At 68.8% G+C, this 12,967-nt stretch overlaps 2 protein-coding genes across 4 annotated transcripts; one reads left to right on the top strand and one right to left on the bottom strand.

The window, feature by feature from the left end:
* Window positions 1-1,406: 1,406 nt before the first annotated feature.
* PARP10 (poly(ADP-ribose) polymerase family member 10) lies at window positions 1,407-6,811 on the bottom strand. 2 transcript variants are annotated; one of them, XM_080381676.1, is made up of 11 exons: window positions 6,722-6,811; window positions 6,247-6,410; window positions 5,614-5,859; window positions 4,892-5,125; window positions 4,204-4,727; window positions 3,902-4,114; window positions 3,619-3,766; window positions 2,581-3,495; window positions 2,300-2,433; window positions 2,039-2,213; window positions 1,407-1,942 (listed from the first exon to the last, which is right to left on the bottom strand). In XM_080381676.1, the coding sequence occupies exons 2-11, from the start codon at window positions 6,407-6,409 to the stop codon at window positions 1,638-1,640; spliced, it is 3,057 nt and encodes a 1,018-aa protein (XP_080237802.1). In that variant the 5' UTR covers window position 6,410; window positions 6,722-6,811; the 3' UTR covers window positions 1,407-1,637. The 2 variants fall into 2 exon arrangements, with proteins under 2 accessions (XP_080237802.1, XP_080237803.1); XM_080381677.1 differs by lacking the exon at window positions 6,722-6,811 and having other exon boundaries at window positions 2,039-2,177; window positions 6,247-6,619.
* A 118-nt stretch (window positions 6,812-6,929) lies between these two features.
* GRINA (glutamate ionotropic receptor NMDA type subunit associated protein 1) lies at window positions 6,930-12,878 on the top strand. Of its 2 annotated transcripts, XM_080381702.1 has the most exons (8): window positions 6,930-7,354; window positions 9,382-9,718; window positions 10,184-10,240; window positions 10,348-10,460; window positions 10,541-10,741; window positions 11,034-11,162; window positions 11,583-11,726; window positions 11,924-12,878. In XM_080381702.1, the coding sequence occupies exons 2-8, from the start codon at window positions 9,412-9,414 to the stop codon at window positions 12,071-12,073; spliced, it is 1,101 nt and encodes a 366-aa protein (XP_080237828.1). In that variant the 5' UTR covers window positions 6,930-7,354; window positions 9,382-9,411; the 3' UTR covers window positions 12,074-12,878. The 2 variants fall into 2 exon arrangements, with proteins under 2 accessions (XP_080237828.1, XP_080237829.1); XM_080381703.1 differs by lacking the exon at window positions 10,184-10,240.
* Window positions 12,879-12,967: the final 89 nt, after the last annotated feature.

Here is a 12,967-nt window from a genome sequence, read left to right as displayed (position 1 = left end):
GGGTTAACGACAGGCAGAGGAAGGAATGCTCTGGAGCATTCTCTGGTTGCAGACACCATGGCGGTGCCAAACCGCAGGCCTGGCAGGGCCACGCTGCCACTCCCAACCCGCCAGCAGCTCCCGGCCCCTGGACACCCCATGGGAAGGGGGAACGGGAGTGGGGGCAGATCCAGCCCCCGGGGTCCGGATGTTCCCAGCACCGCCGGGTCTCGGGTCTCCGCGCACTGCCTGCCCCCCCCCCCCGCCCACCCCCAGCTCTGCCTGCACATCAGCCCCGTGGGAACATCCCCATCCCCAGCAGACCAGACCAGCAGCACCGCCAGGTTTAACCCCAGCTGGAGCACGCCACGGCAGCACAGCTGCTCCCACGGGCAGCCCCCACACTACCCACCCACCTGCCTGCCAGCATGGGGTGGGTGATGCCAGCGTGGGGGGCAGTGCTGGCGCAGGTAGGTGATGCTGGTGTAGATGGGCAATGCATGAATGGGTAATGCTGGCACAGGTCAGTAAGGCCATAAGCTTGTCCCTCACCAGGCCAGGCACGGACACCCTCAGAGCTGGCATCCCCGGGCTGGCAGGACATCATGCTGCAGCAGGCACAGACGGTTCCCAGCACAGGCGCCAGCCGGAGCCCAGTGGTGGGGAGGAGCAGAAATGCCATCGCTGTGCAGCTGCCAAGGGGATCAGGGCCAAGGCAGGCTGCCCGGCGGTGCCGGTGGCAGGGCTGCAGCACCCTCAAGCGTCATCGGCACCAGGTTGGAGGCCCATGACCTGCAGCCCAGCTAGCACCGTGTGGCCGTGGGCACAGCCTGTGCCGGCAACCCCCATGGCATCTCCAACACCCCATGGGCCCCACACGTGTGGCCCTCACCTCCCCACCCAGATCCACCCACAGCCCCGCCGGAGCCCACTGTGGTTCCAGGGGATGCCTGCCCTCCCAACACTGGGGGCTCCCCACAAGGGGCAGAGGAGGGGGGAGCAGCCAAGCCCCCCGGGACCAGCAGATGTTGGGTGCTGTGGCCTATGCTCACACCAGGGCTGCAGGGTGAGCTGGGAGGGGGGCTGGTGCCCCAGGATGGCAGGGGGGATGAGCTGGAGGGGACCCCAATGCCAGGACAGGGACAAACCTAGGGGGGCCCCATGTCCCCCAGCCAGGCAGGATATGCCCAGAGGGGACTGTGTCCCTAGCATGGGGGGGGGACAAGCTGAGGGGACAGGATGACACCCACTCCCACTATGGGGGACCATACCCCAGGGACCACTGTGGCTACAGGTGGGTCTTCAGCTTGCAGTCCTGCATGGCTGCTGGCCCACCCAGAGCCCCCAAAGTGCAGCCCACAGCAGCACCCTCCCTCCACGGCCACACACACACACCCCCAGCCCCCCTGCACCTACTGGACACTGGGAAAGGCTGCTCCAACTTTATTCCCAGTTCGGTTCTTGCACTGGTGACCTCCGAGCCTTCCTGCACCCCTTCATCCCCAGGGGCTGGAGAGCTGGGGGCAAGAAGCAGCCCCCAGCTGGGAAACCCCCTACTCCGAGCTTCCCAGGCAGGGCAGGGACCCCCCTGTACCCCGAGCCCCCCAGGGCAAGGTGGGGGGTGCACCAGGACAGCAGGTGCCAGGGAGCCGTGGGGCTCAGGGTGGGGGTCCGTGGCGACGGCAGGTGATGAGGTACTGAGGGTAGGCCTGGGTGTCGTTGAAGATGACAAAGATGGCGGGCTGCAGGCAATTGTCCACCACACTGTCGTAGCGCAGGGGGACCCCAGCCCCCTCTCGAAGCGGTGGGGCCCGCAGCCCCTGTGCCCCCACCACATAGTCCCCAGTCAGCACCTTGGCCACGAAGATGTACTTGCTGCCGTCGGTGCTGCACGGCGAGTACTGCTCCTGCACCGACACCGCTGCATGCACCGCGAAGTACACGCCGAGCCCGTAGAGAGCAGCTGTGGGGCAGGGGGGGGTGTCAGACCACAGCACCAGGGGGAGGGCATGGTGGCACCACCGTGCCCAGATTGGTGCCATCCTGCTCCTGCACTCACCGTTCTTGCCACAGAAGCTGCGGTTGAAGCCATGCAAGCAGATCTCGCGGCTGGAGGTCTCACTCGTGCCATGGAAAAGAACCCGCTCCACTGTGCCGCTGGCACAGGTCTTCTCCATGCTGGCTTTCTTCAGCTGGTACTGCTTGTACAGCAGTGGGTGGATCAGCTTCTCCACCTGCCGGGCAGCACTGTAGCGTCTGGGGCTCTGCCGTGGAGACGCCCCTGGCCTGTGCCCCCCACCCCATCACCACCAGGACCCACCTTGACGATGCTGATCTTGTTGTGCAGCTCCTCCAGCGTCTCGTAGAAATGGTGCACGGTGTCACAGAACTCCTCTGAGTCCTCAGCCAGTGGCATCAACCTCACCTCCTCCTCCAGGCCCAGCACCTCCGACCCTGCCAGACACAGCTCTGGTGAATGCCGGTGTGCCACAGCATCTCCCCAGGCCAGGGACCCCGTGGTGGGGGGGCAGGGCTGGCTCCATGGCACCATCCCACTTGCACGGCTGGGGTGGCACTGCACTGGCAATGCTGGGCACGCACCAAGCAGGCGGCGGGCGCTCTCTGTCGGGGGCTTGCTGCGGGAGATGGCCACGGTGCAGGCGTTGCCGATGTCATACTCCTCCATCCGCTCAAAGTCGATGGTGAAGGGCTGTCCGTCCAGCAGCAGGTCCAGCCGGTGCTCCCGGCGCAACCAGGCCTGCTCCAGCAGCACGGCAGCCTCAGGGGTGTAGGGGATGGCAGTGCCAGAGGGGTCCCAGCGCACCCAGCACGCAGCAGTGGTGACAGCAGTGGGGGGTTTATGCTCCAGCGGCGGCAGCCGCTGGAGCAGGAGGGCAAGTTCACGGGCAGCAGCGGCAGTGTATTCAGCGAAGCCATGCAGCGTGGCAGTGCTGCCACGCAAGCAGAGGCGCACGGCGTGCTTGCGCTGCAGGAAGGTCAGGCAGCGGCGGCAGGCAGCCGGCAGTGCCCGCAGGCGCTCACTCTCCACCTCCTCCGCATGCAGGTGCCCCTCCAGTGCCTGCTCCAGTGCCTGTGGCACCGCCGCCACGTCCCCCTCGAAGGAGAAGAACAGCGTCACCCGTGCCGTATCTGCCACAGGCAGAGTTTCCTCCAGGGAGGCCTCCAGTGCAGCCAGGAGACCAGCATCTTCCTCCCCCTGCACGCTAGGTGCTGCCAGCTGCTCCCGGTGGTAGGAGTGGAGCGAGAGCGCAGTGGCACGCGCCAGCTCCTCCTCCTCGTGCCACGTGCTGTCCATGGAGCGCTGGATGGCCAGCACCATCTGTGCCTCCTCATCCATCCCGGTCCCCGGCCCGCCCAATGGCATCTCCTCACTGTCATCCCCATCAGATGTGGCAAGGGACTTGGCATCACGGTCTTCCTCCCTGTCCAAGACATCACTGATATCGCCAGCGGCCTCACCAGTGCGCAGGGCTGCCAGCAGCTCCTTGATCTCCTCTGCAGGGAGAAGCGAGGTGTCAACTGCGAGTCTCAACCATGGTGCGGCCAGGGGAACCAGCACCCACAGCCCCCTCCCATCACGGTGCTGTGATAGCCCACTCACCCCACCCCACCCCTTACCTATGTTGGAGCGAAAGTCATCTCCATCAGCATCGTTGGCACCATCAGCATCGTTGGCACCATCCTGCAGGTTGCAGTGCCAGGAGCATGGTGCTGCAGGCAGAGCGTCCAGGTGGCAGCTTGGGGGGAGCAGCTTTGTCAGGTCCAGCTGTGTGGCCAGAGGAGCAGAACATTGTCACCAGTGCCACACACGCATGGCAGGGATCGGCACAATGGCACCTGCCACCCGGCGACTCCATTGCTGGCCCCCTGCATTCCTAGTCAGGGTGGGGGCTGGCTGTACCTGGGGGTCCAGGGGGCTCCAGTGGACACCCTCCAAGTCGAAGATGCAAGGGAAGCGGCTCTCCAGCTGCTGGAGGATGCTCTGCCCGCCCTTGTCCCACAGGAAGCGGGTGATGCCTGGGAACTGCAGTGTCACCGACTGCGAGCCCACGGTGCCCATCAGGCTCTGTAGGAATTCAGCTGCTGCCCGGCACTGGCCCGTTTCCCCGCTGACCTGCCGGTGAGGGCCAGGTGGTCACGGCCTGCTGCATTGGCACCCTGGTGCCAGCAGCCCTCGATGCTGGACACCTGCCCACAGCTCACCCGGAATCCAGCGACATCCCCCCCCTCCAGTGGCAGCAAGGAGACCTCGGGGATGCTGGCCAGCAGGTCCTGGTAGTGCCGCTGCAGATACCGCAGCGCTCCCGGCTCCGCTGGCACCAGCACCTCGTCCTGCACTGAACCTGCCAAAGTTGACACTATCTGCTCCTGGAGCTGGCCCTGGCTGGCCACATCTTCGTCCCTTGCCGTGTCCTCACCCCTCCTGGGGAAGGCAGCTGATGGCAGCACCGGCCTCAACGCCAGTGGCTCTGCCAGCTCTGGGCAGGCATCTGGGTTGGCAGGGGCTGGGGGGGCAGTGCCCGGCAGGGGGGCCAGGGCTGTGTCTGGCAGGGTTGCTGCATCTGCGGGGGTTGCCATATCTGGCAGGGTTGCGGTGTCTGGTGGGGTCGCTGTGTCCACTGCGGTTGCCATGTCCTCCTCCAGTGGCTCCAGAAAGGGGTAGTGGGGTGTGAGGACCAGCACTATGTCCTCCAGCTGGTGGGACCTCTGCAGCACCCGCTCTGCCGCTGTGGGGGGAGAGGATGGGCAGCCAAGCGCAGCCCCCTCCAGCACCCGGCCCTGCCCTCGCCCCAGCCAGGGCACTGGCAGGATGGGGCAGAGAGGCCAAAGCCTGGCAGCGGCAGCCGGCTGGGGCAGCGCCAGTGTTAGGGTGCCTTTTGCCATCACTCACCTGCCGGCTCCTGGAAGGTGACGATGGCTTCCTGGCCACCTGGCAGCAGCCGCACTGCCTGCACACTGCTGCCACCGCTGCGCCGGTTCTCGAAGTAGAGCTCCAGCAGGTCACGGCTCAGCTCCGGCGCATCCGCCCGCACCAGCACACTGGTGGTCTGTGGCAGCCGCAGCAGGGCCAGCGTGGCACCCTCCAGCTCCCACTGCTGTGCCCGCTGCTCCGCTGCTGCAAACTCTGCTGGGACAGGGGCGGCGGTGACAGTGGGGCTGATGCTGGGGACCCCCCGGCAGCACTAGGATTGGGATACCCCTACAGCTGCCCAGGCCATGCCAATGGCACCATTTGTCACCGGCGGGTCAGGCCTGGCAGGAGGGAACCACAAGCACTCCAAAGGCAATTAGCCCCCTGGCAGGACCCCGGCACCGCCGCTCACCCACTGCGGGGCTGCGGCACCCAGCAGCATCGGCCCTGTGCCGTGCTGGCCGCGTGCACCCCCCAGCACTGGTGACACCAGACAGGGAGCACGTGGCCAACGTGGCCCCAGCGCTGCTCAGTGGCACGGAGCCCATGCTGCAACCCAGGACAGCACAGGGTGTGGGGGGCCTGCAGAGCCACCAAATAGCACCGCAGACCCCGCACCCCAACCACTGCCCGGCACTCCCGGCAGCAGCCTGGCACCGCAGCGAGGGTAAGCGCAGCACCCCCTGGATCCCCGCACCCACCTTGGGGGGTGATGGGGTCCCGCAGGTGCAGCAGCACCCAGTCGGGCCCCGGGCCCCGGTCCAGGCTGAAGGTGCTGCAGGGGCGTCCCAGCAGCGGCTCCAGATGTGGCTCCAGCGCCTCAGGGGCGGTCTGGGGGCCAGGGCCCCGCAGCAGCAGCCGGGTGGGGTCCCAGGGGGGGGCAGGGCGTACCCTCAGCTCAGCCCCCCCCAGCCGGTGGCTGCCACGGGCCAGGACATTCTGAGCATCTGCACAGGAGTGGACAGGGGTCACTGGGGGGAGCAGTGCCCGAGCCCAGCTGGCACCCAGCCCCACACTGGGACCTCCTGGGGGGCGCAGGGCCACTCCCTGCTGCTCCCAGTGGGGCTGGGCCCCCCCTCAACCCATCCCAGTGTTCCCAGCTGGCACTGAGAGCCCCCGCACCTCATCCCAGTACTCCTAGCTGAGACGGTGACACTCCCCCCAACCCAGTACTCCCAACAGGACTGCGATTCCCCCCCAGCACTCAACCCAGTGCTCCCAGTGAGACTGGTGTGCCCCCACACCCTCTCCCAGTGCTCCCAGCTGGGATAGGGATGCCCCCGCACCCGCTCCCAGTGCAGCTGGCAGCAGCTGCCCCCCAACCCCGCACTCACCCTGGGGGTCCTCGAAGGTGAGGAAGAGGAGGGGGCCGAGGCGCTGGCAGCTCCGGACGGGGCCGCCCCCCGAGCGCCGCCGGCTCTCGAAGTAGAGGACCACCAGCTCCTCCTGCGTGGTGGGGGACACGGCCCCCACCTCCAGCACCCCCTCCTCGGCCATCCTGCCGGGACAAACACGTTGGGGGGCGGGGGGTGGGGGGCCGGTACCAAGGACTCCCCCGCACCCACGCGTGACCCCAAGCCCCACGTGTTCCCGCAGCCCCTATGGACCAGAGACCGCCCCGGTGCCCCTACACCCGTCCCGGGCCCCCTCAGGCACGCGGCCGTGGGGCAGGCCCCCCCCTCCAGTCATGGGGCAGGACCCCCCCAAGCGCCCCCCCCCCCAGCCCCGGGCAGACACCCCCTCCAGTCGTGATTCAGGACCCCCCCCAAGCCCCCCCCCCCAGCCCCGGGCAGGCCTCCCCCCACGAACCGGCCCCGCTGCTCGGCCCCGCCCCGGCAAAGAAACGAAACCGAAACGGGCCGGGGGGCCGGGCCGGTCACGGGAAGAGGAAGTGCTGGGGGGCGGGGCCCCGGGCGGGGGGCAGGGACACGGGGCCGGCCCCACGCGTGATACGGGGACACGGGATCGGCCCCTACGCATGATGCGGGACCGGCCCCACGCCTGATACGAGGACAAGGGACCGGCCCCACTCGTGACAGGGGGACACAGGACGGACCCCTACGCGTGACCCGTGACCGGCCCCACGCGTGACAGGGGGACACGGGACCGACCCTTCTGTGTGACACGGGACTGGCCCCACGCGTGACAGGGGGAAACCAGGAGAAAAGCCCCGTTCGTCAACGGTGGGACGAAGCGGGCAGCGAGGAGAGGGCGGGCAGGGGCTGCCCACGGGCAGGGCCCACCCGCGGGGGTCCCCAGCTCCCCGCTCCCAAGCCTCGCTGCCGCCACACGGGGGCGCTGTGCCGCGACGCCCCGCCCCATCCCGTGTGCCCGCCCCTCCCAGAGACTCCACCCCTTCAGGCCCCGCCCCCGAGGCCCCGCCCCCGCCGGAGGTCCCGCCCGCAGCGGAGCGGAGCCAGCGCTGCCGCACGGCCAGGCCCGGTGAGCGGGGAACCGGGAGGGGCTGGGGGGGCCGGTGCACGGGGGGGGGGGTGGGGTACGGTGTGGGGGGGGCCTACGGAGACCCCACCGCCGCCGCCGTCGTCGCCGTCGCCGCCGCCGAGCGCGTTCCTCCCCCTCCCCCGCACCGCGCTGCCGCATTCCGCAGCGGACCGGGTCGGGTGGAGGGGGGCGGCAACCGGGTAGCGGGAGCGGGGCCCCGAGAGGGACCCCCAGTCCCCTGGGCACGAAGGGGGCCCCCACGGCTGTGTCCCCCCCGCAGCGGCAGCGCTCAGGGGATTAGAATTGCTGCTGCCGTAAATAGGCCGCGCTGGGGCATTACTGGGCGTCAGGGCAAAGCCGCTTACCGGGGCTCCCGGGAAAATCCACCGGCGGGGGGGCGGCCAGCAGGCACCCCCCCGCCCCCCTTGCCGCATGCACCCCCGTGCGCCCCGTGTGTGGTGCACCCTGTGCCGCATGCACCCACCCCCCTGCGCCCCGTGCCGCATGCACGCTGCGCCCCGTGCTGCGTGCACCCCCATGCAGGGTGCACCCCATGCTGCGTGCACCCCGGTGCAGCCTGCGCCCCCGTGCTGCGTGTCCCCCCATGCACGCTGCACCCCGTGCCGCGTGCGCCCCCTGTGCCCCATGCAAACCCGCACCCGATGGTGCGTGCACCCTGTGCACGGTGCACTCTGCGCTGCATGCACCCTGTGCCCCCCACGCAGGGTGTCCCCCGTGCTGCATGCACCCTGTGCCTGGTGCACCCTGTGCCTCCCGTGCTGCGTGCGCCCTGTGCCCTCCCGTGCAGCGTGCACCCTGTACCCCCCTGCCCCGTGATGTGCGCCCCCGTGCCGTCTACAGCCTGGGGTGCTCCATCGACCCTCTGCGCCTCCCTGACGCTGCCCACGGGGGTCCCTGCCCTCCCCCAGGGCTGCCAGTGCCGGGGGTCCAGGCTGGCAGCCCCTCGCTGAGCCGGGGGGCATGTGCGTGCAGCCACGGTGTCGCAGGGCCGAGCCCCCCGCCCCCCTCCCCAAGGCCCGTGGCACTGGGCTGGGGCATCACGCGGGCAGCTGGCTCCGGCTGCGCCACCGGCCAGGCGGGCTGTCACTTGGCCGGGCCTTGGCGCTGGCACCGGCACTGGCTGCAGACGGCCCCGTGCCCGGGGACGCCGGCGCTTCGCTGCGGCACTGGCCCCGACGTGTCCCACCTGCCGCGGCGTGGGACTGCGCAGAGCTGGCCGGGGGCTCTGCCCGCCAGCTGCCGACCCTGCGGGCAGCTGCCTGTCCCCGCCGCCTGCCAGGCCGTATTTATGGCGGCGGCACCGGTGACGGGCCATCACCGCGCAGGGCCGAGCTGCCGCCATTCCCGCAGCCGCCTGGTTTTGTAACCGCGAGCTCCACGCAGCATCGGCATCCACCGGCAGCTGGGCCCGGTGATGTGGAGCGGGGGCGTCCCCGGTGCCTGCCGCAAACCCCTCGCCGCCGCGGTCCCGCTCGCTGCCTGCCCGCCCGAGGCAGGGCCGTGGGGCACGGCACGGCACCGCTGGTCCCGCTCCTCCACCGGCGGTCACCTCCGGCGAGGGGAGCCCGTGCCACCGGTGGTGCCGGCGCTGCTCGGCCCGCGGTGCTCCGGCAGCGGGGTTGGCAGAGCCTGGCAGCCGGCCGTGCCGGTGGCGGGGGAGGCGGCGGCGGGCAGGCAGCAGGGCTGGTGACGGGCAGCTGGGCAGCGCCGGCGCTCCGGTCGCCGCTGGTGGCAGCCACCGCAAGGCACCGGCCCCGCCGCCGTGGCCAAGGCCTCCCCGCAGGGCCCAGGCCGGGGCAGCCATGGGGGTGTCACCATGGCAACGGCCCTGCCACCGGGGCGGCCATCTTGTGCTGGGGAGCCAGCGGGACCGGGGCTGGGACCCCCAGGACTGCCTGAGTGTGGGAGTGATGGAGGGGGGGGGAGAGTGACGGCGGTGGGAGGGTGGTGGTGGCAGGGAGGTGATGGCAACCGGTCTTGACCACCCCTCTCCCTCCTCCCTACAGCAGAGAGGCGGCAGCCAGCCCGGGGGGAAGATGTCCCACGAGAAGAGCTTCCTGGTGACGGGCGAGGGCTTCCCGGGGCAGCAGCCCGCGCCCCCCCCAGCCTATGCGCAGCCCCCCTACCCTGCTGCGCCCTACCCCCAGCCCCAGTTCGCACCAGCACCCTACAGCCAGCCGGGCTTCCCGCAGGGGCCGGGGCCGTACCCCCCACCGGGGCCGTACCCTGCAGTGGGGCCGTATCCCCCCGGGCCATATCCCCCCCCGGGGCCGTACCCCCAGGGCCCCTACGCCCAGCCGCCGTATGCCCAGCCACAGCCCATGGTCCCTGGGGACCAAGACTGTAAGTAACGGGGCTCGGGCTTGGGGGGGTTCCATCCCAGGGTGCAGGCGAGGAGGGGGTTGCCCTGCGCGGTGGGTGCTGGCAGCAGCTCTGGGAGAGGGGATTCCGATGGAGGGAGGGTCTTGTTTTGGCCAGGCAGGGGCTGGTGAGGGGGGGTCTGGCTGGTAGCGCAGCTCGGGTCACATGAGTGGGGCTGCAGGGACCCCTGGGGAAGGGGTCCTGCCCCACGAGCCCCCCCAGACAAGCCGAGCTCTGGGGAGCACCCCAGTGGGCTTCTGCCCACGGGAGAAGGGTGCTGGCATGGCCCCGGGAGAGGTGACGCTGCCTGGAGCTGTCGGCTCGGTGGGGATGCCGACGCGACAGCCAGCTCTGGGGGGCGCAGAGCTCCACTCCCCCCATCCCCTGTCCCCTCCTCGACCCCCGTCCCCCTCAGCCCCATCTCTCCTCTTTCCTCACCACTGCCAGCTGGAGCTGGGCCCCACCGTGGGCTGTGGAGACCGGGCATCATGGTCATCCGAGTCGGTGAGCGGCTGCCCTGGCGGGCAGGTCCTAGGATAGGGACTTGGTGTGGTGCAGGCAGCCCCCCTCCCCAGCCCCCCTTCACCCATGCCCCCCACTTCTCTCCACAGCACCCCTGCACAGCACCTACCACGAGGATGGGCCACCCTCCTACTACGACAACCAGGACTTCCCCACCGCGCACTGGGATGATAAGAGCATTCGGCAGGCCTTCATCCGCAAGGTGGGACTTGGCCGGGGTTGCTCACTGCCAGGGGGGTGGGGGTTCTGCCTGCCCTGCCGTCACCTGTCCCCGTCCCCCAGGTCTTCCTGGTGCTCACCCTGCAGCTGACTGTCACCTTCGCCTTCGTGGCCATCTTCACCTTTGTGAAAGGCGTGAAGGGCTTCGTGCAGCGCAACGTCTGGACATACTACGTGTCCTACGCCGTCTTCTTCATCTCCCTCATCGTCCTCAGCTGCTGCGGGGATTTCCGTCGCAAGCACCCCTGGAACCTGGTGGCCCTGGTAAGTGCCATGCTGGGTTGGTGGCAGACTTGGCCATGGCTTTGGCAACCCCAGCCCCACACCCTGGGGACACCCAAGGTCCCAGGGAGGACATGGCTGGGTGGGTTTGGGTGTGCGGGGGGCGTGACTGCCTGGCCTGATGAGAGCAGAGCCTGCTCTGGACTTGGCAGAGCCAAGAGCTCCGCACAAAGGCCGTTAGGTGCTGCGGAGGTGCCGGCTGGACACAGCCATGGGTGGCAAAGGCGGGGGGCACAGCTGAGCCGGTGTGACAGGGTGCCTCTCTGCTCCTCAGTCCATCCTGACCGTCAGCCTGTCCTACATGGTGGGGATGATCGCCAGCTTCTACAACACTGATGCTGTCATCATGGCCGTTGGCATCACCGTTGTCGTCTGCTTCACTGTCGTCATCTTTTCCCTGCAGGTCAGCCCAAGGGTGGGGGCAGGTGGCTGGGCGACACCCCCAGATCCCTGCTGGGTTTGGGGGCACTGAAGCAGGTGTACCACCCCCCCCACCTCCCTGCTGGGTTTGGGGGCACCGAAGCAGGCGTACCAGTCCCCCCTGGCTCCCTGCTGGGTTTGAGGGCTCCAAACCAGGTGTATGACCACCGCCTCCAGCTCCCTGCTAGCTTTGGGGACTCCAAACTGAGCATTTGACCCCACCTGGCTCCCTGCTGGGTTTGGGGACACCAAACTGGGTGTACGACCCCCCTGGCTCTCTGCTGGGTTTGGGGACACTGAACCGGGTGTATGAACCCCCTGGCTCCCTGCTGGGTTTGGGGGTTCTGGACTGGGTGTATGACCCCCCTCCCTGGCTCCCTGCTCACTCTCTCTTGTCCCACAGACCAAGTACGACTTCACCTCCTGCCGCGGCGTGCTCATCATCTGCCTCGTCGTCCTCATCGTCTTCTCCATCCTCTGCATCTTCATCCGGAACCGCATCATGGACATCATCTACGCTTCCCTGGGGGCCCTGCTCTTCACCTGCGTAAGTGCCAGAGGGGCCCTGTTGTTTCCCACCTCCTGCTGCTACCCCATCCCAGCTGCCTGCTGGATCCCTGGGTGCTGGAGGGGGGGGGGATGGGGGTCCGAGGACCCAGTCATGGGGTGTTGTGTGGGGTGTGGGATGCTGCTGGCCTCCCCGCCACCCCCTGCCCAACTCCATGTGCCTCCCCTCTCCTGCAGTTCCTGGCAGTGGACACGCAGATGATCCTGGGGAACAAGCAGCTGGCGCTCAGCCCTGAGGAATACGTCTTCGCTGCCCTCAACCTCTACACAGACATCATCAACATCTTCCTCTACATCCTGGCCATCATTGGCAGGGCCAAGGAGTAGCAGTCCCTCCTTGCCATGCCACCTCATGGCGTGTGTCCTGGTTCGTGCCCCCCCCGCACCGTAGCCGGTTTTGTTTGGTGTTCTCATTGCACCCCTTTGTTGGTATGCCCGTTAGAGTTTCTTTGACCCCGGCCACTTCCCTGGCTCCAGCCAGGAGCGGCTGCAGGGGCTCACTGGGCCGGGGCTGGGGGGGGGCACGGGGGGCTCCTGTGGCAGGAGGGTCCTGGGTTACAGCTCTGTCCCCTCGCTGGGAGGTGAGTGCAAGGCAGATGGCGCTTGCGGGTGCCTGCCTGCCTGCCAGGGTGCTGCAGCCACCCGCTGCCCCTCTGCCCCCCCCAGCAGTCCCCGGCCTGGACCCTCGCTTCCCCCCTCATGCTGTGAATATGGCCTTTTCCCCCCTCCCCCACTTTGCGTTGAACGCGGACTGGAAGCACTTTCTCCCCCTGCCCACGGTGGAGCTCATCCCCTCCGTCCTGCTCCCCCTGCGCACGTGCTGTCCTTGCCCCTCGCCACCCTCCTACCCATGCAGGCAGGGTCAGCGCTGGTGGCCGCCCTCCTTGGGCTGCAGGCAGGGCTGAGGGCAGGGTCCTGGCCAGACAATGGGGGGGTCCCTGCACTGGGCATTGCTGGAAAGTCCCTTTTGGGACCTGGCACCCTCCCAGGGCCCGAGCCGCTGTCCCTGCCCATCTCTGCCTGGGCAGCGCTGGGACCCCAGCCCCAGCCCCCTCCTCACGTGGCCAAGGCTCTGTTCTTGCCCCGTTCTGTGACTCCAGCTCCTGCTGTTAATAAACCTCCGTCTAGTTCATCTCTGCCAACTCTGGCTCTCCGTTCCCCACCGATGCCAGCAGGGCCTGGCACGGCCAAGCTCGGGGCTGCCAGCTCCCTGCCGCAGGC

Source organism: Falco punctatus (assembly GCF_963210335.1).
Source record: "Falco punctatus genome assembly, chromosome: 3".
Taxonomy (NCBI): domain Eukaryota; kingdom Metazoa; phylum Chordata; class Aves; order Falconiformes; family Falconidae; genus Falco; species Falco punctatus.
This window is presented reverse-complemented; position numbering and strand designations above follow the sequence as displayed.

Bases quoted from the DNA above. Each gene is read 5' to 3' on its own strand.
- GRINA (XM_080381702.1), top strand. From the start codon at position 9,412: ATGTCCCACGAGAAGAGCTTCCTGGTGACGGGCGAGGGCTTCCCGGGG. The intron at 9,719-10,183 runs GTAAGTAACGGG...CACCACTGCCAG, and splicing joins GGTCCCTGGGGACCAAGACT to CTGGAGCTGGGCCCCACCGT. The intron at 11,727-11,923 runs GTAAGTGCCAGA...CCTCTCCTGCAG, and splicing joins GGGCCCTGCTCTTCACCTGC to TTCCTGGCAGTGGACACGCA.
- PARP10 (XM_080381676.1), bottom strand. From the start codon at position 6,409: ATGGCCGAGGAGGGGGTGCTGGAGGTGGGGGCCGTGTCCCCCACCACG. The intron at 5,860-6,246 runs GTGAGTGCGGGG...ACTCCTGTGCAG, and splicing joins CACCTTCGAGGACCCCCAGG to ATGCTCAGAATGTCCTGGCC. The intron at 4,728-4,891 runs GTGAGTGATGGC...CTCCCCCCACAG, and splicing joins CACCTTCCAGGAGCCGGCAG to CGGCAGAGCGGGTGCTGCAG.